We start from the raw sequence: 27,503 nt of genomic DNA, 5'->3' as shown, positions 1-27,503 counted from the left end.
CCAGATTTTCATTGTGTTTCAAGACATTTTTAGACATAAAATATGTGTAATATTTGTGTCATTATCCTCTCAGAAACCCATCCATAGTCTGAGGAAACAGAGAGCACCAGTTATTCTTATCTATTACGTTTCTATTACATAGAGGCAAATTTAATCCCAAAGCACAGATACATTTGAAATTCATTATAAAGGTCTATGTACATCAAAAAGGGTGCGCTCAAAGCAGCAGAGGAGCTTGATGTATGTGGACTCAGAGGAGTGATAACAGGTCCGTGTGTGTGTGTATGTGTGTGTGTGTGTGTGTGTGTGTGTGTGTGTGTGTGTATTCCCAGATTAATGTGTAGAAGTAGTAATCTAGATTATATAGAGCATTGTGATAATCTAATGTAATTTGATCCCATCAGAGAGAAAGTGTTGCTCATGCACACATACACAGTGGCATCACGCTGTCTTATCCTATTAATCCATAGACACAGAAAGCTCGCTCGAGTGAGAGCGCGAGGTGGGGGGTTGTGCTGGCATTTCCTCATGGCTTTGGCATTATCTCAAATTCTGCTGTCTGTCATTGCCGCTTCTTTTTCTTTTACAACAGTGTGTCTTTGTTACAGAGAGAAAGGCAGTAAAGAGAGATGCTGAAGTAAATAAACAGGAAGATGTCGGAGCAGAGAGAGAGGGAGAGAGTGTGTGTCGGTGTCACGGCGTGTCTGTGTGAGGGCTATTAAATGTTTCTGCCTGAGTGTACGGCTGTAAAGGGGACACGGCCTGTCCAAACAGTGTACACACACTTCCCAGCCTCTACTGCCCCCCACACACACACACACCATGGGGACATGCACAGCAAGAACACCTCACATCGAACTCTATAGGAAGCTACACATTATAAATGACCCTGTTAATATTCATGGCTGATGTTGAATATGCATATTAGAGGAGAGGAACGTAATCCTCAGAGTAATACATGAACAGTATTAAGATTAACAACAGATTATTATAAAATACTGAATGTGAGTCGATGAGAATGGCATGAAAATGCGAAATATTAGGATGTGATTTTTGTCAGCATCAAAATTATACACACTGGATACAATGCAACTTTTTTGTAATTTCAAATTTCTATTTAAATAAATGAACATATTGGTTGATTGTCTTCAGTTGACGCATATATTCTTTAAGAGAGCTTTTGCTTATAGCTAACTGTAACACCGTTTGACAAACTAATCCTTCTATAATCTTTTTGATGTTTGTCAGACATTCTAGTTGCTAATACACAGCTGACCAGTCATCTTGGTTGTCGCCATGCCAACACCTGAGATTAGTCAGTGAGTTGACATGTTTAAATTAATGTATTGTTAATTGATTCAAATTCATTTATCTGAGTAAATGGCACAATAAATGACATTCGGGCCTTCACACAATTTTTACTTTATTCGAAATCTAGTGGTAAACTATGACTTTTAGTGCTAGACCTTCAGTTCAGGCCATAAATTAAACATATATGTGATAATGCTAATTTCTGCGAATGGCACTGTGCGATACTAGTAGTATGTAAGTGCACTAAGCTAATGGCAGCTCAATTGGATTTGTAATTAATTTTTAAAAGACAGAGCTATAATTTAGTCAAACTGTGTCAAAGACCCACTGGTGCATTAGCACACCCTAATGGGATTTGTAATTAATTCTGTAATCGTGGCTGTCAAAGCTTGTAAAATACATTTCACATTTAATTTAAATTTTCTAACAGACATATTAACCCATATTCTACCTTGTATCAGTGTTGTTATCTGCTGTTCTGTATAGCTAACAGCTCACTGTTCGCCACTACCAGTAGTCACTCACAGTCACAGACGTATATCTAGGACCATTATATTGGTTTATTCCTTTGTCACTTTGTAATTTTGCTAATGGTTAATCTGACAATTAAGGCCTTCAGTTCAGCTCCTGAAGTCCTAACCAATCATTTACAACGGCGTTTATAAAAAAAAAAAAAAAGAGGCTGCCGCTTTTATTTGTTAGCGGTGGAAAAAAGGTACATTGCGATTGTTTTAGAAGGGCATGAGATTAATTATATTTTTTAACAATTTATGTGATTTTTTTTAAGTAATCATGCATGTCATATTTAAATTAAGAAGTAAACTTCAGACACCATATATGTCTTTACTGACTGACCACACTTGGGATAAATGGATGAAAAATGGACAAAACTGTGACTTTTTTTTTTTCCAAAAATGTCGCTTTGAAGCTTCACGTGTTCTAAATTACAATAGAAACTAAATCACCAACCACAATCCTAGACTGTGGCTAACTGTAGACCAAGAACAGAGGTCAAAGTTCAGCTTCTCTGCTGACCTTATTTGGTTTATTCTTGCTTTTTTCCTCTAAGAATGGATGGATGGATACAGAGATGGATGAGTGCTTTTCCAGAGACCAGGGGTCAGCCCCTGCTGTAGTGGCCTTGAGAGAAGCGCTCAGCTTGAAGAAAGGCCGCAGAGAATGTGAAGTCATGACAGAGAATGAACATCTGCTAAACGTCGAAAGGAAACGTAGATTAAGAATATGCTCAAAATATTAATAGAGCAGTGCACTGAAATATATTTTTTGTTGACTCAGCAATTTTTATTCATCAAATTTTAAATACATGTAGCGTTTAGTGATGACAGAATTCCAGCTTGCGGATGGAAGATAACGAGGTTTAATGATAAACCGGTCAACCAAATCCAAACGGGCAAAACACCAAGAGTAAACAGGGCCTAGCAAGGGGGTCAAAACCAACATCCAAAAAACAGCAACAGTACAAAAAACGAAAGGCAAGTAGTCAAATACAGAAACAGATACATCGTAAACGTGGTCAATCCAATAAACATACACGAGAGACCGCTTAGTAATGTCAGATAAACAATACCTCACAAAGACTGAGTCTAAAGGCCGGGCTTTAGTACTCTCAGCTATTACGAATCACAGGTGAAGATAAGCGCTGATAGGAGCGCATGTTGACATCTGAGGTCACCTGATCTCCCAGCATATTCTGGGAGTTGGAGTCCGAGTCCAAATGCGGACTCACATGCGTAACAATACACAAATAATATATTCATGTGTATTAATAAACTTGTGTTTTATTGACTTTGGTTGATTGTTTTTTGTTGTCTGTTGTTTATAAACTTTAAAGTTAAACTAAACCATGTATTGAAGGGTCAGTTTCTTTGAGCTCTTTCTTTTGGCATATTGTACTGGAGAGTTATATTGTACTGGCTGTGAGGGGCTCACCAAAGCTTCTAAATGCTTGTGTACTGTGATCACTGTATTGTGACGTGTCTGTTGACAGAGCCATGCACTGTAAATAGTGACATCTGTAGATCAGTTTATCTTTCAGTCATCCTTTCTGCCTCTTCTGTTCAGTGTTGTTAACCACACTGAGCGCACGACTGGATCTCTGCTTTGTGCACTTTATGCCAGGCTCTCTCTCTCTCTCTCTCTCTCTCTCTCTCTCTCTTTGCTGTGGGAAAGACATTTACTCACTCAGGGGAACTGAGAAATCCCTCTCTGTCTCTGTTTTTGTTAATGTCCCATTAATCTGATGATGGTGATTATCTCTCTCGTTCCCTTTTCTCTCACTCTTTCTCTCATTTTCTTTCTCTTATGGACTCTTTTTCATTCTCCCTCTGTCCTTTCTGAGCTTTTAGGTTTATGTTCCATTAATCTGATGACAATTATCTCTCTTTTCTTCTCTTATTCTTACGCTCTTTCTCTCATTTATTCTCTTTATGTCTATCATGCACTCTTTCATTCTTTCTCTTTTTTGAGCTTTTAGTTTTCTGTTCAATTAATCTGATGATGATGATGATGATGATGATGATAGTGGTTTCTCTCTCTTTTCTTCTCTTTATCTTTTTTCTCTCTTGCTCTTTCTCTCATTTCTTCTCTTTATGTCTCTCCTGCACTCTTTCATTCTCTCTCCATTTTTTGTTTTTTGCTTTGTGTTGCATTAGTCTGGTGATCTCTCTCATTCGCTTTCACTCTTTCTCTTTCTTTTTTCTCTCTCACTCTCATTTCTGTCTTTTCTTTTTCATTTCTTTTCTGAATTCTTTTCTTTATGTCTCTCATGCACTCTCATTCATTCTCTCTCTCAGATTAAACAGTAGCAGTTATAAATAGTTGCCTTTTCTAAAACTGACCTTTTTTTTTGGACTTATTTTTGTAATACGTTACTCTTCTGATGATGATGATGATGATGATGACAACGACAACCTTTTTCTTTTCTCTCTTTTCTCAGTCTCGTCAGACCCCCGAGGGTGAGTTCTTACCACTGGATCAGTGTGAGCTGGACGTTGGTTTTGGGACGGGAGCTGACCAGCTCTTCCTCGTCTCTCCTCTGACCATCTGCCACGAGATCAATCCCAAAAGCCCCTTCTTTGATCTGTCCCAGCGCTCACTCATGAACGAACAGTTCGAGATCGTCGTGATCTTAGAGGGCATAGTGGAGACCACCGGTAATCATTTCCTTTCTTTCTTCTTTTTCTTCTTTCAGGTATTGTAATATCATTACATGTCTTCCATATAGCGCACCTCTACTTTCAGCTTCTCTCTCTCTCTGAAAGTGAGCTTGGAGTGATTAAGGCCGTGCCACACACTGATGACACGCAGAGTCGATACGTGATTATTGTTCCACGAGCTCAGTGTTAATGAAGCTTTTTCTCTGAAATTCCTCCCACTGTTTTCAACTCTGTTTGGAGGTCTGTGGGGAGCTCCTCATCTGCTTACCTCACTCTTCCTCACTAATAAGTTCAAATTAGAACACTTCTGTTTTCATGTCCTCTTTCAAACTAGTCCTCATTCTGGAGCTACCTCCGTTTCAGTAGTCATCAGTTTCAGCTTTCTCCATTCTCTCTCTTCTCATCCTTCTCCAGCACTCTCTCTCACATGCAGCAGAAATACTTCAGCAAGTAGGGAAAAAAACAAATGTCGGCAACACATCTAATATTTCTCATTATGAGATTGTCTCAAGAATTTTACAGGATTATGCAGCCTATTTCTAGACATGTCTTATTTCTAAAGTGACCTTATCAAGTGAAATTATCTTTACTGCCCTGGCAGATAATTTTACTTCCTTCAAGACGTATTTTGCAAAGAAAGCAAAATGCATTAATGCAGTAAACGCCAGTGCAGTGAGATATTTTCATTTGATAAGATCATTTAAAATGAGTAAAAAGGTCTAGAATTGGCTTGAACCCTTTTATATTTTTAGAATAACCTTATTAAGAGAAATTTCAGATATATTGAAGGTTATCACGGTATATATATATACACACACATACACACTATATGAACAAAAGTATTGGGACACACCTCTTAATCATTGAATTCAGGTGTTTCATTCAGTCTCATTGCAACATATGTATAAAATCAAGCATTTAGCCATGCAGTCTGCCTTTACACACATTTGTGAAAGAATGGGTTGTTATAAAGAGGTCACTGAATTCTAGCGTGGTGCTGTAATATGATGCCACAGTGGCAAAAAGTCAGTTCATTAAATTTCCTCCCTCCTAGATAATCAACTGTGAGTGGCATTATTGAAAAGTAGAAGCGTTTAGGATCAACAGCAACCTGGCCACAAAGTGTCAGACCACATATAGTTACAGAGGGGCTCACCAAGTGCTCAGGCATAAAGGTCACCGATTCTCTGCTGACTGAATAACTGAAGAGTTTCAAACCTCCTCTGGCTTTAACATCAGCACAAAAACTGTGCTCCAGAAGCTTAATGGAATGGGCTTCCATGGCCAAGCAGCTGAATGCAAGCCTTACATCACCAAGCACAATCCCAAGCGTTGGACAGGTGGTGTAAATACTGGACTCTGCAGCAGTGGAAACATATTCTGTTGAGTGACTAATCACACTTCTCTATCTGTCAGCCTGATGGATGAGTCTGGGTTTGGTGAATGCCAGGAGAATATTACCTGCCTGACTGCATTGTGCCAGCTGTAAAATTTGGTGGAGGAGGGATAATAATATGGGTTTGTTTTCAGGAATTGGGCTCAGCCCCTTAGTTCCAGTGAAGGGAAATCTTAATGCTTTGGCAGACCAAGACGTTTTGTACAATTGCATGCTTCCAACTTTGTGTGAACAGTTTAGATAAGAACCTTTTCTGTTCCAGCATGAATAAGCCCCAGTGCACAAAGCAAGGTCTATGAAAGCGTGGCTGGGTGAGTTTGGTGTGGAAGAACTTGAATGATCTTGACCTCAAGCTCGTCAAACACCTTTAGGATGAAGTAGAATAGAGACTGTGAGCCAGACCCTCTCATCCAACATGAGTATCTGACTTCATAAATGCTCTTCAGGATGAATGGGCTAAAATTCCCACAGACACTCCAAAATATTGTAGAAAGATTTTAAAGGTATTTTAAGACACTTCCTTTTGAAAGAAATCTGCATGGATATTTTTGCACACCTCAGAGGTTTAGCCTTTTCTGTTTCTCACAATCCGAGTGATCACCAGTTACAAATTAAGAGTCATCAGTGCATAGAACCTCACGCCACATCGCAGATGTCCAGTTTCAGTGTCTGTTTCCTTTTCTCAGTAATGGCTTCTTGAACAGCTGCACATCCTTCCAGACTCATAGCATCGAGTCGTCTTCTCACAGTGGAGGGATGAACAGAAACACCTGTGGATTTTGCAAATCTAAATCAAGAGTGGAACTTGATTTTCTCCTCTCTCTCAAAGATGAAAGCTTTAAGTGCTGTTAATCTGACGGGGGCAGTTTTGGTGGTCTACCAGCTCTTGCACTTTCTTGTCCGATATGCAAGTGGATTATCTTAGACTCATCTTTTTCATCTGCTTTACATGCAGATGAGTAAGAATTATGAAGGCAGTTAAGGTGGATTTGGGTAATTGATTGTGTGAATGTTAATGCCTGTGGATCCTTTGGGAGCAGCTTTTGTTGGCTGCAGCTGTAACTGGTCAGTTTTAAGATTAGAGGGATGGAAGAGTGAAAATGGCAGCAGGTGCACAAAAGTAAAGAGCAGACACATTTAATACTGCCAGATGGGATATTAGTGTTGTAGGCTTTTGTGTCATTTTCTGTTAAATATGGTTCCTGATTTTTCCTGATGCTGAAAAATAAATCTCTGATCTCTGAATTGTACCCAGTACTGCATGTACAGCCATGTGCAAAGGTTTGGATGCCCCTGGTCAAAGTATGTTTTATAGATTTCATTATTGTAATGACAGTTTTCTAAGTCTAATCCTAAACTAATGTTAAACCTACAGCCTAGCCCTAAGCATAATTTCAGCAGCTAAAAAGAACTGAAGTTTCACTATAAAAAATAAACATAGAGCTTTTGTTAAAAGGCACTTTACAAAGTCAGGACATCTGTTTGTTGGTCCTGTGTTCTGCAAGTTAGTCTTGTTTGTTCCTTCTTTTTTTTCTTTCAAAGTCAGGACATTTTCATCTTGGAAATTTATGAAAACACACACACACACACACACACACACACACACACACACACACACACACACACACACACACACACACACACACACACACACACACATACATACAGCAGCAGTAGAATAAGGTGGAATAGGTTTCAGATTGAATTATGAGTGCCATGTTATAACCATGCGTGTGCTTCCAGCTGTATTCTATGCATAATAACTGCTTTGGGCCTCACGCATGCTACTTTGATGTACGAGTTCCAGACCCAATCCTTTTGTCTTCTGCACATGCAGAGAGCGAGGGAATGACAGTGTGAACGGGAGAATGGAGTATCTTTTCAGCAGGGTTTGTCAGCTAGCCTCAGGCACTTCCTCTTCCTTTCATGTTTCATAATACATTTTTTCCCAGACTGCACACACTAAGAGAACATATAATTAAAACTCCTACTCTGTCTTTTCTCGTCTGCGTGTGGCTGTACACTTCACACATCTCTCACTGTCTCAGACACATCTGAGCTTTCCGTTTGTTGCCATTAGTCTAATATCACAGAAATCCTGCAAAACAGAGTGGACTTCTCAGAGTATATTTCTACCAAAAAAACCCACAAAAAAGATCAAAAATAAGCGGCGCTTTCCTGTGGCACCAGCAGGCCATCCGAGTGCGGAGTAAAGAGTAAACATGTGGTTTATTCAAATAATTAGATTCATTCAGTTAACTAGCGAGAACTACCAGACCATATCCAAATGTACAAAATGGTAGTTCTTGCTAGTTAATTGAATTGTTCTAATTAATTTAATAAATCACATATTTACTTACATCCTATAAAATCACTTCTTGTTTAAATAATAAAACAGCTAAAGCCTCACTTAAAGAAGGGGTGTCCAGTCTTATCCACAAAGGGCTGGTGCGGCTGCAGGTTTTCATTCCAGCAAAGCAGAAGCACACCTATTCAGTTGTTTCAAGATTGAAACCAATTGACTAAGCAAGTCAGATGTACTTCAGCTTGTTTGGAATGAAAACCTGCAGCCACATCAACCTTTTGTGGATAAGACTGGACACCCCTGACCTAACAGCTATTGTCTTTCTTGTTTTCAATTACTGATATAATCACAACATAAAAATAATTAAAATTTCCCTTCATGTTTCATGAGAGTTCAGTAGGTTTGATTGTTTTTGAGCCTAGGAGATCGTAAGTTCCATCCCTAATGATGCTACAGTCATCCATGCTCGGGAGTCCAAAAGAGCACAATTTGACTTGATCTCTGGGTAGAAAGGATGGCTCCACCTCTCCCCATCACTCAGTGTGATGATAGCGCAGGCGTCTGTTAGCTGACATAACAGATCTGGCAGCCTCCAAGTTCGGCTGTCCAATGACGTTAGCAGCAGTTCAAAAAGATGTAGTGCTGCTTCACAGGTCTCGGAGGAAGCCTGTTTTAGCGTTTGCTCTCCTACCGCTGGTGGTATCATATGTTTGGGGGAGTCCTAACTAGTGGGTGGAATTGGAGACGACTAAATTAGGGAGAAAATTAGGGAAAATCAATCATTTAAAATAAAATAAATGCAATTTTAATGTGTTATATGGCATGTGTAATACTTTTTAAATGCCTGGCATAAGCGTGTATAATTGCCTATAACTGTATTACATGTGTAACACTTTTTATAAAATCATATTCACTTTCTTTATAATGTCAGGTTTCATAATGCATTATATTATCTGCGTGTAAAAACACTAAACATAAATGTAATGCATTGCAAGAAGGGTCTGCGCTGTTAGAAGTAAAGGTACTGTGCAGGTACAGAGAACTGAACCTCCTAAAAACAGCTTCTAGTAAACCCGAGTGTGGTCCATGGCGTGTATGGAAGAATTGGTCCAAGGTGTGGACTTGATTATGCAGTCTGAAAATGCCTTTAATCGAGAGGAGAAAGCCAGAGTCTCTGAATATAACCCCAATAAGACATTAGATAAGATAGAGTTAATATACAGTAAATGCTTTTCCTTTCATTCAGCATTTTCCCTTCATTCAGCTAGACCTCACACAAGAGCAAGTCTTGTAAAAGTAGCCTCATTAATGCTACAGACTGGTAGACACAATTGTGCGTATGCATACAGAAGACCTTATTGGCCCTTACTGTACACAAAAAAGCAAATAGTTCTACTACAGCCAGCAGCACTAATTCCAAACCAATAGCTACACATTCATACTGTGAAGATTTCTCTCTCTCTCTCTGTCCCTCTGTCACTCAGTGCTGCTTTCTCATGGTGGATCTCCCTGCTGTGGGCCTGCTGAGCCGGAGCAGCATGCTGTTGTGCACTCATAAGTGCTTATTGATCGACAGGGGCCCTGGACCCGGATGGAAATGTCAAGCTGATCATTGTACACAACCTCGGGTCAGGCATTCGCATTCCCCTCGGCTATTAAGAGACACGCAGACGGCTGAATCATCCCTTTAAATTATACACTATCCATTTAAGGACTTGTTAAGGCCCAAAGTGCTTCGAGCCATTTAGCATTAAGAGGTTAATGGACAGGTGAATGTCTCCCAATATATAATTAAAATGAACCTTGTCATTGACAATACTGTTACCTATAACTGATCATTTGATTTTAAGTATTTTATAACTTTTAGCATTTTAAAGGTTTAGGCTGTACAATATAAGTGAAGTGCAGTGAGTGTTAGAGAGGTTAAACATCTAAAAATGCATCATTGCACCCCTGGTCAAATGACGTTTTGTTGAATTCCTGAGTGAAAATAACACTTATGAATCTTGCATATTTAAAAAAATATATGCAATTATAAAGTGTTAAATGGCATGCGCAATGACATAAGCATATATAAAGGCTTATAAGTATAATTATAAGCAAAACACGTTATACAGCAAGAGAATGACTTTATAATGTCATGTTTCATAACGCCCTGTAATATCTGCTCATATAAACACTAAAGATGAATGTTGTAATGCACTGTAACAAAAGCTAGCGACGCTGTTAGAAATGAAGGCCCTAGACAGGTACATTTCTTGTTCACCAAGATACAAATAATATAAATGTTACCTCAAATGTACAAGAGTGGTGTTAAGGCCCAGTTGTTTACTTTGTTCTAAGTTCTTTTCCCAGGTGAAAAGTACATATTTGCACCTTTTCATAACCGAATGCCTGGAGACGAGACGAGGTGTCAGTACAACTAAGAAAATGTCATTTTAGTGGATTATGGTACATTATGGTAGGGATTTATTAACTGACTAAAGGTACTAAGATGTACCTTTGAGGGTACCACCCCAGTGCCAAGAAAGGGACTGCCCCAGTCTTTCTGTATAGCATGCAGACCCATTGAAACAGCATTTTTGAAATATTCACAAAAAACATAACTATTGTATGTAGTGTGAATTTGAGTATTTTCTGCTAACTGGTAACTGAACAGATATCATAATGCATTATGGAACCTGACTTTATGAAGTCATAAATAGTAATATAATGTGTTTTATGAAGTGTTATACATCTAAGTATAGATGCATACTTAAAAGCAATTATACAAGATACTATATAATGTCTTATAAATGCGTTTATAAGTTAACACATCATCTGAAGAAAACACTTCTGAATATTTTTAAATAAATTTGCTGAATTCCAACATATTGGTGGAAAAACAAAATATGACTAAGTAAAAGTTGTGGTACATTTTATATTTTTATTTTTAACATTTATGTTTACATGTCTAGAGTTTTTATGTTTTATACTCTACATTGTTTTTCCCCCCAATATCGTAAGCTCTGCAAATAAGTAGAAATTGTGCAGTAAATTTTGCTGAGGAAATGCCATATTGATTGTGGTCTTCGTAGACATGGAGTTATTTTCACTTAGAAAATCAACAAAACATAACTTGACCAGGGGTGTTTAAACTTCTGCATATAACGATATACTACTACTACTACTACTACTACTAATAATAATAATAATAATAATAATAATAATACAAAAATGCACAACATTTACACCACACTTTTCAAAGACCCAAAAATAATGAACGATAAAGTTCCGACTACTCACCTTTGCAGGACCCTAGAGTAATAGTGGAAATGGAAAACAAACAAAAAACAATGAAGCTTTAACAATGTAACAAAGCTATATTTCACCATTTTACCATCTTCATCTCATTACCCCAGTATTCTAGCACTAGCTATTTCCTTCAATATAACACTATTGCACATTACAGATTCAGCTGATTTGAACATCCAATTACCTGCATAATTAGGAAATGTGTGCAAAATTTATGTGTGTGTTCAAAAAAGGAGCTGTTTAGTGTTTTAATTATCGAGGCAAGTGGGCCCCTGCTGTCTAGATCAATATCACATTATAGATCAAAATGAAGCAATCGGAGAGGACCCAATTAAAGTAGGTGAGCTGATCAAAGGAGAAATTATTTTGAGGAACATGAAATGTTTCTAGGTCATGTAGTGTCTGCAAAGGTTTCGCCAATAGAAAACCAGGCCTCTGCATTACTATTCAGATTCATTCCTACCTAAAGCCTTAATGTGTGATGTAGGTCTTTTGTGTACAGTTCTGTGCAAGTCTGCAAGACCACCCTTTATTTATTTTACTGCCAGTCAAAACTAAAAACTAGTTAAAAAAAAGTTATTAATTTTTCAGGAAAGTTTTCTGAGGAGATTAAATATAACATAATCCACTTGCATAAAGAAAAAGTCAACCAAAGGAAAACAAGTAAAACAGTAGTGCATTCAAAACTTTACTAAAAGATACAGAGAAAATGGGACCACAACAAATCATACAAGGAATCAGACCTGGAATACCTACAGAACTGTCGCCTTCAGATATACAGCACTAGTCAAAGGATCCGTCAAAAAGCTCTTACTGTGAAAAGGAAATGGATAAAAAAGAAGAACATTTGGGAATCATACAGAGACACTGCTGGTGTTTTCAGTCCAGACTTCAACATCACTGAACGAGTTTGTATCCTGAGAAGCAGAAAGACTCAACTTTTGAGTTGTAAATTGCTCTTTTTTTTCCTGGTGCTAAAAATGAATTAAATTGTGTGGCCTTTTTTTGTCCATTTTTGCACAGTATTGTTTATAATCACTGAGATACCAAAACCTTGTATCTCATCAAAGGAAATTTTAGGAGAAGAGAATAAAAAAAAAAAAACACAAGAGGAAAATTAAACTTAACGGTATGTTATTATAAAAAGATTTGACTCCATGCAATTTTGGATTTACACCGTTTTGATATGAACGTGATCATATGCTTATAAGGTCATATTATTCAGCAGTGTGGCTCTGTAGACCTTCGCACAGACTAATATCTTAACGTTTCTATTGTTTAAAGGCTGTTTGTTGCTTATCCAGAATGCAGCCAAAGATGATTTGAACACCCAGGATCTGTCTCTCTTTCTCTCTATTTACTTCTTCTTTGCTCATTCACATTTTTCTTTACAAAGACAAGTAAATAATTTATTTTGTAAAGCGTGAATGACTCCTTTTTGCTACCCAGGGACAAGTAACTGTGGACTGATTGGTTTATTGACTGTTTTAAGTTGTATGGAAAGGAAGCCTGAAATCAGAGGAATTGGGTTTTGCGCCTCTCTCTCTTTCTCTCTCTCCCTCTTCAGTCATGCTCAACATAGTCCACAAGAAATCTGCCAGAGCCAAGTAACGCAGGGCCGTGTGGTTTTACGAGCTGCTGATTGCTGAAAGGCTTTCTAAGCTACTGCCTAACGCATAGCTGCCCAACACAGAGACACACGACACTGAGGGACTGTAAATGAGCCCTCACTGATGGAGGGAGAGATGACTGAAACAGAGAACGAGAGAGAGAATGTTCATTATTTTGGCTGTATAAAACATCAGAGCATGTATGCAACATTTTGTCCCCCCTTAAGGTTCACTTACAACCTCCCTTTATCCTTTAGAATTAAATCATTTTTACTGTGCCTTTAAGACTGGTATAAGATGTTCTGATTGGCTATTCCATATTGTGCCTCATTCAAAAAACAGCCTGAGTCCAAACATTCGTTAGAACTTGTGTGAATGGGTGGAGCTAAACTGCTGCAGGGCGAATAGGTGCAAATGAGTTGGTTCTTGTGGCACAGAAACAGGGAACTGAAAACTGTTTTTGCAGCATAGTTTACATGTATGCATTGTATGGACTGGGTAGTATATAGCTTGTATTGAAACTTCAATATTTACACGTTACTTGAAACTGCTTTAGTTTAAAAAGGCCAGGGAAATTTGGTTTTACCAGCTTCACAAGTAAAATTAAGTACACATGTTCAAAAAGCAGTCTGGGCTGAAATGTATGAGCTAAACCATTAAGGTCTCACCAATAACCATAGAAACACTGGGGAAAAAATAACTACAGACACACTTTTTAGATGTGTGAATCTGCACTACACGAAATTTACTCGATTTTAGCCCGATTCTCAGCCTGGCCGGGTCGGTGCTGGTTAAATCTAGTCTGCAAATTTTTGGGTAGGTCAGAGTCGGCAGTTGGAGAGAGAATTGAGTAGTGTGTGAGGGACGCAGACATAAAAAGCCTTATGAATTCCAACCTGGCTGATCAGACTGAGTTACAGTACCACATAAGAAAGTGCCTGAAATCGGTTGCTGTTCACACTTGTACACAGATGCATCACATATGAAGAAAAAGATCAGATTTGGGCCACTTTTACCTGCTGTGTAAGCAGAGCCCCTGTAACAGAAGAACATGTGAATTCGCATGAGTTCCACTCAGTTCAGCAGCAGATCGTTTAGTGTTTGACCCCAAATATTTCACTTGCCCAAAAAAGTCTGCAAAAACCATTCAGACAGCGTAAGATGCCCTGTCCTTCATAATCTGTTATACAACAGTTAGTTCCAGTCATGCAAGCTGATTGCTTGAGAAGCGTTCTAACCATGTCGTTATTTCACCATAACATCACAGGTTTTTCACAAACACCATCACTCCGATGAGACGGCATTTCTAAGCAACGATTTTGACCACTGTAGGAGACGCTCAAGCCATTTGAGTGTTTTTACTTCTTACTTTGTCACAAAGAAAAAAATGGATACTTTAAGATCACATTTGAACTGACAGCCAATTTGGCCAGATTCTGAAGATGAGACTACACTAAATTCCCAAACTGGTAGTTGGTCTGTGTGGAGCTGGATAACAAACTGCTGGCTGCACAGTGAGTGAGTGGAGTCGGTTACTCTGACGTAGCAAAAAGCTGCTTGGTAAGGAACTATAATTTGGCAGAAGGAATTCCTGACATTAAAACATGAAATGCCACCTTCACAGCCCAATTGATTTATTTATTTTTAAATTTAACAGTTGTATAAAAGCAGTAGAACCCTCGAGATCGTGTGTTATCGCTATAACATCATGACCTCTTGTGTTCTCTTGCTTAATTAAGACTTGAAGTTGTGTAATGTACCCAAGGCTTTACAGAAAAAAACATACATGGTTATAGCACACTTCTTCGAATGTGCGTGCACATTTGCCATTTCTTGTCACATTTTATGGGTGTTATGGTCATTAATGTATAATGTGAATGTTTTTGATCATGTATGTATTGGTAGTGGGAATTTTTGCACACTTCACATGTGAAATATATGTGAATGTCAATAATATGTATATATTTCATGCGTGACATCACATATTTGAAAAATACTGGGCATAATTGGACTTGTGGAAGGTGGCAAAGCTCTTTTTGCTTCCTGAAAGCCAGGAACATCTCAACATTTAACTGTTTTGCCCACATCTTTCACTCTAAAGGGAATGCATGCAGTCTTTAGCTGACTCACTAAAGACTGCATGCAGTAACAACACTTCTTATTACTTCAACATGAGTGGGTGGCTAAACTGCTGTAGGATGAATCAGCGGTCATATGTAAAGGTTCTCATGTTGTAACATCACAACCATGAATTTACAACAGACTGGTTTTGCAGCTTAGTTTGGAGTATATGGACTGGAAAGTGACCTGTTATATACATTGTACATCATTTTATTTAAAACTACACTATGTAAGATTCAGGTGGAAATTTGTAATTACACACAACCTGACTGTTAAATTATTATTTCAGGCTTTACAGAGTGACTTGCAGCAGCATACAGACATCATGTTTTTCTCCTAACATAGAGCAGCTTTAAAAATGCAATGAAAACATGGTTTTCCATGATACAGATCATTTATCATCCCTGTCTTTCTGTTTTTTCGTCTCTTTCAGGTATGACATGCCAGGCGCGCACCTCCTACACTGAAGACGAGGTGCTGTGGGGTCACCGGTTCCTGCCAGTCATGTCTCTGGAGGAGGGCTTTTTCCGAGTGGACTACTCACAGTTTCACAGTACCTTTGAGGTGCCCACGCCACCCTATAGCGTCAAAGAGCACGAAGAGAGGAGCTCACTCCCCTCTCCTCTGGTCACGCCCCACCGTGATCGGGTCTTCTCTGTCAACTGCTTAGACCTTGGTGAGGAGCGTGCTGGCCAGGGCAGTGGCAGCTCCTCCTGCAGGCTCCCCAGCAAACTTCAGCGTATGAGCTCATCCGGCAAAGAGGATCTTCAGAGGAAGGTCCTACGTCTAAGTTTGCAGCCTTCAGAGAAAGCATCCAGCACTGGAGACCTGCCCCTGAAGCTGCAGCGGTTGGGCTCTGGCCCAGCGCAGGGAGACGGCGAGAGCCGCTTCCACCTCAAGGCTCTGAAAGTGGGCTTTGAACCCATGACCATGTCCACAGGAGACCTCCACCAAAGGAGCTTGCCCCCTACTCCAGCGCCTATTCCTACACACCCTCACGCACCTCTACATTCACCTCTGCCCTCAACAGCAGGGGGGCGACCTGAGGACAACTTGCCTGCCAAGCTGCGGAGGATGAACGCTGATCGTTGAGGTCAGCCGGACACTTGGTCTGGTGGAAGTTGTTCTTTGCTGCTGATCTGAGATCAGATTTGTGCAGCAGTCATAGGTCAGATTTGGTGGGACAGGCTGGTCCTGGATCAGCATAGAAAGAACAACTTCTAACCAGAATTAGCAAATATATGAAATGGATGTCCAGAAATCATGGATAGACTTTGAATAGCATCAAGATGGTGCATGTGGTGAATGCGAAGGACAGAAACAAGAGGGGACTGCAGGGAAGCTGAGAAGAGCAAAGACTGATCCATGCATGATGGGAGAGGGTTATTTAGTTTGAATATGTGGTCGTTAGGGGTGTCACGATTCACATATCATTTTTTCCCCCTGATACAAGGATTGCACTGTGAATCAAATACAATTCAATTTTATTTGCATTATCAGACATAATGACAGAATTAGTCATCGTTTCCAGAGGGGCTGGCTCTAGTTACTTGTTGGTATTTCTGAATGAGTACCTGAATACTCGTTTGCAAAACCACGCTTAAAAAAAAATATTTACGTCTTATAATTCACCAGATTTTTAACCCTAGATGCAAAATTTCTGATTTCTTCTATACTGATTTCTGCTGTCTTCTATAATCTTCTCTAGTTATTTCTCAGTGTTGATGTAGCTTTTATCTGATATGTAAAGAACATGAACCAAAAATTCAGATTTTTATTTTTTCACAAGTTACCATTTTGAACACGAAAACACATGAAAAGGAATATAAGTCACACATCAGTCAGTCTGAATTCTGTTCTGAATGAGCTCACATGCTCGATGGTACGTCTAACAATAAAGGAAACCTCATGTACATTTTATGCTCTTACTGTATAAAAAAAGACAAGTAGCACTGTAGCACACAGAAAGCTCTGATTCTGCATTCTGAACTTACTGATGCGACTGAACTCCTCTGGCAGCAAATTGAAATGAGTAGCTTTTCCTTCAGTATCTGGTATTGTTGCCTGTCAGGTTCACGTGGTTATGTATGTTTGTTACAGCAACTAACAGTATCTAGTAGGCAGCAACAGTGTGTTAACACCAAGTGTGGGAAACATAATTGATACTGAGAAATATTTTTTTTTGGGAAAGACTTTGAATTAATTTATAAATGCTGTCTATATATAGGTTCTGCATTTACCCTACTAAACACTCACAGACTTTATAAAGTAGGAGACTTTGGCACAGCCTGGATTGGAGCAGGACAGAAAATGCAGGATCTCACTAATATGCACATGGCAGAGGTCAGAAAATGGTCGCAAATTTTATGAATATGAAGTAAAAGGCCTAAAACCATAGTAAACATAGTCGACATAAGAGCATGGCTTTGTTTAACATCCACTATAGGAGATGCTAACCAGCTTACATGTTAATCCAGTAATATTAAGAGAAATATTTAATGAAGGATAAATCATAAAGCAATAAAAAAATGCTAGGAGGTTTCCCAGACTGTGACATACCATCTGAGCTTTAATGTCCTGATAGTTCCGATGAATACTTCATGGCTGTCCACAATCATATAGTTGAATTCCAGCGCAATTTCACTATAAGAACAGAATGTCTTTAATATGTAAAGCATGCGATCATTGCTTTGGAAACTTACTTACATGAGCAATTGTGGCAGTCTGGGGTTTCTCCAGGAGGGGGCACAAGCAAGTTGCTTCTGTTACACTTAAATATTGCAAGTGATTCACCAAACTTGTTGCATCTGTGTGGTTTGCCAACCTATTATCTCATATTTTGTGTTGATAATTTTTCTTGACGTCTGATAATGTAATGTACTTTTAGCTTCAGGGCCTACATGGAAGGCAACACAGCTTGTAGTTAAAGCTACAATTTCTGTGGTTAAAAAAAGACAAATCCTCTACAAACTAAATACAGTAATGAATACCACTAAGCAAATAAATACTCAAGTATTCAGACCATTCAGGCCAGTCCTCACTTCCCCTTTTCTATTATTCTGACAAAACACTGCATAATTCTAAAATAACTGAAATTTCAGAGAGCCATAAAAACTCCACTGTGCTGCGAATTTATTTATTTGACTTGTCTTAATTATCCTTTCACCAGTTTCAGCAGTCTTAGCAACTGGACATATAAACAACAAAAGCATAATGAAAGTTCAGTTTCACTTTTGTTTTGGAAATATATTGTATTGCAGTGCATAAACCACAATATATATCACATTGAAATTTGACCCGCTTTACACTTGATCGTTTCATGTGACTTGCATCTGGATTGTGACCTGATAAGAGTTTAACCACATGCAAGTGATGGTCAGATGCAGTTCAGGTTAGTCAGAATGAAAGCTGGTTGCTGTATAGTATAGCACAGTAACATGCAAATTAGAGGTGTGCAAACTTTGATATTCAAGTATCCATGAGTGTGTAATAAAACAGACTCGGCCAACATTTAGTATATATGAGCTGTAGGCTTGATTTTTTAGGCATCCGCACTGGTGTAGCACAAAAAGTAGAATCCTGGTGCTCAAGATGCATGAAACAACCAGGTGCAAAAGGGGAATTTGTGCATCGTTACACCCCTAAGTGTCCATTTCACAGAACACCAGACTCTAGCTGGGATTAATGTTTCTCTGCTGCTTTAGCCGGTTACTTCAAACTATGTTCACGCCCACAAACACACATGTCACCATGTGTGCATGCATTCACATCCACCATCTCTGTGTAGCACCCCTCCCTCATCCCATAGTTTTGAACTGAATAAATTCTATTTAAGAGGCCCCTGTTGTACTTTTGGTTTTGAATCGCTATTTATTTCCCTTTTTTTTAACCTCAGATCAAAATATTTAGTAGACAATACTATATGTTCTGCAAAGCCATTGAATTTGTGATCCAAATAACCATGTTGCTGCACTTTTGATGTGCAGGTGCATTACCCATAGATGAATTACATTTTTTTGGGACAAGTGGGATCGTATTCAAAATAATCATTTCCTTTCATTGTTTATTCATGCGACATGAGCGATGTTTTATTCATGCAATATCAAGACGGACTCGCTGTTGTATGAATAAAACAATGTAATGAAACCATTACTGTGAATTCTATCCCACAAAATACAAATATGTGGTTCAGATGTGCTTGAAATAAGCAGATACTGTAGCCTTGAGAAACAAGAAAGTTTTACAGGGCTTCAGGCGAGAGTGCACCCACCCAACAAACACCATATTAATACTGCTTTATTATTATTATTGTTGTTGTTGTTGTTGTTGTTTATAAAAAATCGAATGAACTAGTGTGAACTTCTAATTTTAGAACATTGTGACTGGGGGAACATTCTAGAACAGTTTGAACATGGTAGCACATTCTAGAAAGGTCTGACAGGAGAGAACAACCTAGAACTGTATGCTTGTAAAGAATGTTTTAGAATAATGTGATTAGATTCTGAAGAGCAGCATAGAAAGAACATTCTAGAGGAAAATATTCTAGAACAAAACAATGGCTGAGAACATTCTAGAATAATGTGACTGAGGAGGGAACATTCTAGAACAGTATGAAGAGAAGAACATTCTAAAGGAAAATATTCTATAACAGAAGATGGGAAAGAACATTCTAGAATGATGTGACTGGGCAGAACACTGTAGAAGAGCATGATGGGGGAAAGAACATTTTAGAACAACAAGACTGGAGAAAACATTTTAGAATAGTGTGAATGGGGAACACATTCTAGAACCATGTGACTGTGGGGAAGATAACAGAACAGTGTGAATGATGAACACATTCTAGAACCATGTGACTGTGGGGAAGATAACAGAACAGTGTGAATGAGGAACACATTCTAGAACCATGTGACTGTGGGGAAGATACTAGAACAGTGTGAATAGGGGAATATATTCTAGAGCAGTGTGACTGGTCGAAATATATTTTAGAACAGTGTGACTGGGGAACATATTGTAGAGCAGAGTCACTGGTGGAAATGTATTTTAGAACAGAGTGACTGGGGAACATTTTAGAACAGTGTGACTGGGGAACATATTCTAGAGCATTGGGAGTGGTGGAAATGTATTTTAGAACAGTGTGACTGGGTGACTGGGGAACATATTCTAGAACAGTGTGAGTGGTGGAAATGTATTTTAGAACAGTGTGACTGGGGGGACATATTCTAGATCCGTGTGACTGGAAGGACATATTCTAGAGCAGTGTGACTGCTGGAAATGTATTTTATAACAGTGTGACTGGAGAACATATTCTAGAACAGTGTGACTGGTGGAAACATTTTAGAACAATCTGACTGGGTGACTGGGGAACATATGTTAGAACAGTGTGACTGGTGGAAATGTATTTTAGAACAGTGTGACTGGGGGAACATATTCTAGAGCAGTGTGACTGAGGGAACATATTCTAGAGCAGTGTGACTGGGAGAACATGTTCTAGAACAGTGTGACTGGGGAGAACACACTAAAATGCATGAAGGGGGGACATTATAGAACTGTGTGACTGGGGGAACATATTCTAGAGCAGTGTGACTGGGGAGACATATTCTAGAGCGGTGTGACTGGGGGACATATTGTAGAGCAGTGACTGGGGGGACATATTGTAGAGCGGTGTGACTGGGGCACATTGTAGAGCGGTGTGACTGGGGGACATATTGTAGAGCGGTGTGACTGGGGCACATTGTAGAGCTGTGTGACTGGGGGACATATTTTAGAGTGGTGTGACTGGGGGGACATTCTAGAGCGGTGTGACTGGGGGACATTGTAGAGCGGTGTGACTGGGGGACATATTGTAGAGCGGTGTGAGTGGGGGACATATTGTAGAGCGGTGTGGCTGGGGGACATATTGTAGAGCAGTGTGACTGGGGGACATATTGTAGAGCGGTGTGACTGGGGGACATATTGTAGAGCGGTGTGACTGGGGACATATTGTAGAGCGGTGTGACTGGGGGACATATTGTAGATCGGTGTGACTGGGGGACATATTGTAGAGCGGTGTGACTGGGGGGACATTCTAGAGTGGTGTGACTGGGGGACATTGTAGAGCGGTGTGACTGGGGGACATATTGTAGAGCGGTGTGGCTGGGGGACATATTGTAGAGCGGTGTGACTGGGGGACATATTGTAGAGCGGTGTGACTGGGGGACATATTGCAGAGCGGTGTGACTGGGGGACATATTGTAGAGCGGTGTGACGGGACATATTGTAGAGCGGTGTGACTGGGGGACATATTGTAGATTGGTGTGACTGAGGACATTGTAGAGCGGTGTGACTGGGGGACATATTGTAGAGTGGTGTGACTGGGGGACATATTGTAGAGCAGTGTGACCGGGGGACATTGTAGAGCGGTGTGACTGGGGGACATATTGTAGAGCGGTGTGACTGGGGACATATTGTAGAGCGGTGGGACTGGGGGACATATTGTAGAGTGGTGTGACTGGGGGACATGTTGTAGAGCGGTGTGACTGGGGGACATTGTAGAGCGGTGTGACTGGGGGGACATATTGTAGAGCGATGTGACTGGGGGACATATTCTAGAGCTGTGTGACTGGGGGACATTGTAGAGCGGTGTGACTGGGGGGACATATTGTAGAGCTGTGTGACTGGGGGACATATTGTAGAGCGGTATGACTGGGGGACATATTGTAGAGCTGTGTGACTGGGGGACATATTGTAGAGCTGTGTGACTGGGGGACATTGTAGAGCGATGTGACTGGGGGGACATATTGTAGAGCTGTGTGACTGGGGGACATATTGTAGAGCGGTATGACTGGGGGACATATTGTAGAGCTGTGTGACTGGGGGACATATTGTAGAGCTGTGTGACTGGGGGACATTGTAGAGCGGTGTGACTGGGGGGACATATTGTAGAGCTGTGTGACTGGGGGACATATTGTAGAGCTGTGTGACTGGGGGACATATTGTAGAGCGGTGTGACTGGGGGACATATTGTAGAGCGGTGTGATTGGGGTGAACACACTAAAAAGTGTGAATGGGGGACATATTCTAGAGTGGTGTGACTGGGGGACATATTGTAGAGCGGTGTGACTGGGGGACATATTGTAGAGTGGTGTGACTGGGGGACATATTGTAGAGTGGTGTGGCTGGGGGACATATTGTAGAGCAGTGTGACTGGGGGACATTGTAGAGCAGTGTGACTGGGGGACATATTGTAGAGCAGTGTGAGTGGGGGACATTGTAGAGCGGTGTGACTGGGGGGACATATTGTAGAGCTGTGTGACTGGGGGACATATTGTAGAGCTGTGTGACTGGGGGACATATTGTAGAGCGGTGTGACTGGGGGACATATTGTATAGCGGTGTGATTGGGGTGAACACACTAAAAAGTGTGAATGGGGGACATATTCTAGAGTGGTGTGACTGGGGGACATATTGTAGAGCGGTGTGACTGGGGGACATATTGTAGAGTGGTGTGACTGGGGGACATATTGTAGAGTGGTGTGGCTGGGGGACATATTGTAGAGCAGTGTGACTGGGGGACATTGTAGAGCAGTGTGACTGGGGGACATATTGTAGAGCAGTGTGAGTGGGGGACATTGTAGAGCAGTGTGAGTGGGGGACATTGTAGAGCAGTGTGACTGGGGGACATATTGTAGAGCAGTGTGAGTGGGGGACATTGTAGAGCAGTGTGACTGGGGGACATTGTAGAGCAGTGTGACTGGGGGACATATTGTAGAGCAGTGTGAGTGGGGGACATTGTAGAGCAGTGTGACTGGGGGACATTGTAGAGCAGTGTGACTGGGGGACATATTGTAGAGCAGTGTGAGTGGGGGACATTGTAGAGCGGTGTGACTGGGGTGAACACACTAAAAAGTGTGAATGGGGGAACATGTTCTAGAGCAGTGTGACTGGGGAACATGCTAGATCTTTGTGAATGGGGGAAGTATTCTGTTACTAAGATTGTAGCACACTTTCTCTAACGGTGCTTATTGGGGAGAGAATTGAGTTGTGTGATTTAGTGAGACTGTGGGGTTGAAATAGCAGAAGATCATTCAGTCAAACCTGCTACCATCATAGCACATGACCATGAGAGCAGTGGACATGAATGAATGATTGACATTAGAGACTCTAATGACACATCCGGTGTAAACGGTATATTAATGACCAGTTCTGTCTCTGCAGTGATCTTTCTGGCCTTACCCATGTAGACAGGAGGCTTGCTTGACCTGTTGCCTCTTTTATTCAATCAGGTACAAAGTAGCTTTGACTGCTGCACTGCAATTCTTCTGTGTGAAAAAACAAAAGCCACAGCTCAAATCAGCCCAGCTCTCGATAGAGGAAGTCGATTTCAAACAAGTCATTTGTTTGTAGTGAATCAAAGAAGCAGAGAGATGTGACGAAGCGGGATTGACTGTTTTTAGCCTTTAGACATGGTACACACACAATCAGAACGTCTTCAAACCCACAGCGAAACCAGACCACATCCACAGAGATTTAATACAATGAAAAGAAGTACACTTTGTGCTGAATCAAGAGGGAGAATAAAATAGAAAACAAGTACGTTTTTGGTGAATCCAGAAAGTAAGAGGCAAAGAGAGAGAAAAAAATTATACCAACATGCAATGAAAACAATAACATATTGGCCCTGGTTTTAAAAAAAGACTTGAATGAACTGTATGTAAACACTCACTGACAAAGTTCATAAATCAATATTTATATTCAATATTGAAATATTAAAGTGTACAGTGGAGGTCCACTGTTATTCAGTAGGTGTCTTATATATGAAAAATCAGCAAAGCAATTATATGATCTGCATAAACATGAAGTACACTACATGGCCAAAAGAATGCGGACATGCTTTCTAATCAGCGAGTTTGGTTATTTATACTGATCAACAGTCAGTCATGCAATCTCCATATAAATGGTCTTACTGAAGAGCTGGCCTGCCTGGGGCCCTGGCCTCAACCCTGAACAGACAGCTTTATGATGAATAACTGCAAGCCAAGCCTAATCGCCATTCCCCACCTGCTTGAGAGGCACCTTGAACCATCACAACTACACTTTAACAATTCAGTTGTCTTCATGGTCATTTTATGCATATTATTTGGCAGGGGTCGTACCCCTTTTGTCACTAAATGGTACCCTCAAGGTATTGTCTTCAGAACCTTTAATTAGGGAACATTATTGTACCATAATCCATTGCAATTATTTTAAGTTGCATTGACCCCATATACCTTGTTTTAACTCCAGGCTTTTTATTTTATTTTATTGTTTTGTTTTACAGCATTAGCATTACAGCAAAGCTCATATTAATCTCTTGCAAATGCTTATTTCAGCCATTGTGCTAGGTAGCACAGCTTTCCAAACTACATGCTAGCCAACCATTTCATGTGGTTTTGCTTCTTTTCTTTAACCCCTTTAAAGTTTTATTACACACTTGTATAACATAAGAATAGTTTGCACTGAAGTCCATGTAGGTGCTGAAGGGGTTAAATACCACATTCACTGAGTGTAGCGTTTCAGTTCGGCCTATCAGACTGAAGGTTTTTCTGTAATTAAATTTTTGTGGAGCCACATCAAACCTAATGCTGTGAGCTAACAGTGTATCACTGTAGTAAAACTGACAGGCAGTCATGGGCCGGAGGTAAGGGAACTGGCCCTGTGACCGGAAGGTTGTCGGTCTGATCCCCAGTGCCAACAGTCCATGCCTGAGGTGTCCTTGAGCAAGACACCTAACCCCCAACTGCTCCCTGGGTGTTGTGGATAGGGCTGCCCACCGCTCTGGGAAAGTGTGCTCACTGCCTCCTAGTGTATGTGTATTCACTAGTGTGTATGTGGTGTTTCCCCGTTTGTGGGATTAAAAAAGTATCACTTAACACAAGGTTTATTTATTTACCACTTTAAAGGTTGCTGGTCCTAATTCCATTTGTGTTTTTTTTCTCAGACTTAAATTTCACAAGTTGTAAATTTCAAGTACAAGTGAAGTCACCAGTCATTTAAGGTGCCAGCCCTTGTTGTTGACTCAGGTCCCCATCTGACCGTTCTACCAAATTAGTTCAAAGTATTCAGACGTTAGACATTTACAAGAATTATGTTTACTGGGAGGCATCATTCCAAAACCCTAACCCCCAGTATCAACTTGTGAAAATCATGCATACATTTTTTCAATGTTGTTTTTAAAAGATCTTTCTGATTCTTAAGCCACACCCCTGCATTTTAGAGCAGGAAGTGAGACTGCATCCCTGCCCCTCATGGCCACACGGTGAGCAGTCAGATCAAATAGTTATGAGATAAATGCATCCCAAAGTCTGAAAGTCCGTGTGGAACATTAAGAATTATCCCCACTAAAACATATTAGTTAAGGAAACTGCATGTGTTTTAATGAAAAACATGATTTTATGTGTACAGCAAAATGAGAAACAGTCACTAGTGAAACATTTAGTAAAGTTTTAAAAGCCTTACGATTGTTTTGGTAGTGATAAAACGGAAGTTTCAATCATTCAATAAACTGAACATAATTAATTTATAGGGTCCAATTTGGTAGAAAGGTCTGTATATACACAGTGGTGTGTTGAATTTCAGGAAAGGGCAGCAAACTTTCATATAAAGTAAACAGAGCATGACACAAAACGTTTGTCTTTCAATTCAGAAAACAGTATTTATTCTAGCCTATTTGTTTAAAGCATCTGCCCAGTCCCAGCACTGTCCATCTCATTACAGGAGCTGTTGAGGTCGTAATCATCACCCACTGAGAGAGAAAAAGCAGATTTCCTGCCAAAGTGCACCATTTAGAGTGTGTGCTTTGATTGGTTCAGAGTTTAATCATTGCAGGGTCTGGTGGTGATTGGGGGCATTCGATTGGTGGACAGAGGGAAAGTGGTGATTATTTCTGTTAGAGGAGCTATTAGGTCAGAGGGCAAAGAAAGCACGAATGATGCAGTCATTTGGCTGAAGGATATAAACAGACACATTTTAGCAAAATACTACATAATGGAAAACAAGTATGGAAGGAAAATGCAGGAACAGATTAAAAGAGAAAGGCTGGGGTCAAAAAAACAGAACAGTCCACAGATAAAAATCAGTTGATTTCAGCACCGCGGACAGGGCCGCTGAGAACACAGCCTGAAAGAAAAGAGCATGATGGCCTGAAAGAAAAGGGCATGATGGCCTTAATGCTTCAGTGAAACACCATGCGGAGGAAATGAAGTGAGGAAGAAAACGGAAGGCAGAAACAGAGAGGTTCAAATGTAAAGAGTGAAACAGGAGAAGGCCAGATGGAGGGTTCTTGTGTTAGTGCGAGCAGGACTCAGATGGTGAATGTGCCTTGGGTTTTGCACCTCAGTGGCAGATTACAGCAAAACATAAAGAGCATCAGGGATGTAATCAGTGCCGGAACGGCTGGGAATACTGTCCCTTAGCTTCCGAGAAATACATTCAACCATTCATCTGTTTCTCAGAGCGTTCCCTCAGCTTCTCTCAGCTGATGCACACTATGTTCGTGTTAATAAGCACCCTAGGTCATGGCACTTTGAAACAGTTTGTGATGCAGCACTCTTCATACAGTAATATGCCATGAGAGACTGAGTGGTACAGTGATAGAAAATACACTATATTGCCAGAGGTATTCACTTACCCATCCAAATCATTGAATTCAGGTGTTCCAATCTCTTCAGTGGCCACAGGTGTATAAAACCAAGCACCTAGGCATTCAGACTGCTTCTACAAACATTTGTGAAAGAATGGGTCACTCTCAGGTGCTCAGTGAATTCCACCGTGATAGGATGCCACCTGTGCAAGTGGTATTATAACAAAGTGGAAGCAATTGGGAACGACAGCAACTCAGCCACAAAGTAGTAGGCTACGTAAAAAAAAAAGGCTACGTACGGGATTGTTTTTCAGGAGTTGGGCTTGGCCCCTTAGTTCCAGTGAAAGGAACTCTTAATGCTTCAGCAGACCAAGAGATTTTGGACAATTTCATGCTCCACACTTTGTGGGAACAGTTTGGGGACGGTCCCTTCCTGTTCCAACATGACTGCACACCAGTGCACAAAGCACTTGAAGAACTTGACTGGCTTGCACAAAGTCCTGACCTCAACCTGATAGAACACTATTGGGATGAATTAGAGTGGAGACTGCGAGCCAGGCCTTCTTGTCCTACATCAGTCAGCAATTCATATGCGTGTAAAGGCAGAGAAACAAATACTTTTAGAAATGTAGTGTATCAACCTGTTGACACTAAACAAACTTATGAGCTGCTATTTTCTGCTATGTTGAAAACAG

General features: G+C 40.3%; 1 protein-coding gene across 1 annotated transcript in view; it reads left to right on the top strand.

Annotated features, from left to right (window-relative positions):
• kcnj19a (potassium inwardly rectifying channel subfamily J member 19a) overlaps positions 1-19,062 on the top strand; it is a 54,255-nt gene extending 35,193 nt beyond the window's left edge. Inside the window, exons 2-3 of the mRNA XM_017705624.2 lie at positions 4,268-4,484; positions 15,647-19,062. Of these exons, the coding sequence (XP_017561113.1) occupies positions 4,268-4,484; positions 15,647-16,305 (876 nt within the window). The 3' untranslated portion in view covers positions 16,306-19,062. The remainder of the gene's footprint in view (positions 1-4,267; positions 4,485-15,646) is intronic.
• Positions 19,063-27,503: the final 8,441 nt, after the last annotated feature.

Source organism: Pygocentrus nattereri, chromosome 14 (genome assembly GCF_015220715.1).
Source record: "Pygocentrus nattereri isolate fPygNat1 chromosome 14, fPygNat1.pri, whole genome shotgun sequence".
Classification (NCBI taxonomy): Eukaryota; Metazoa; Chordata; class Actinopteri; order Characiformes; family Serrasalmidae; genus Pygocentrus; species Pygocentrus nattereri.
This window is presented reverse-complemented; position numbering and strand designations above follow the sequence as displayed.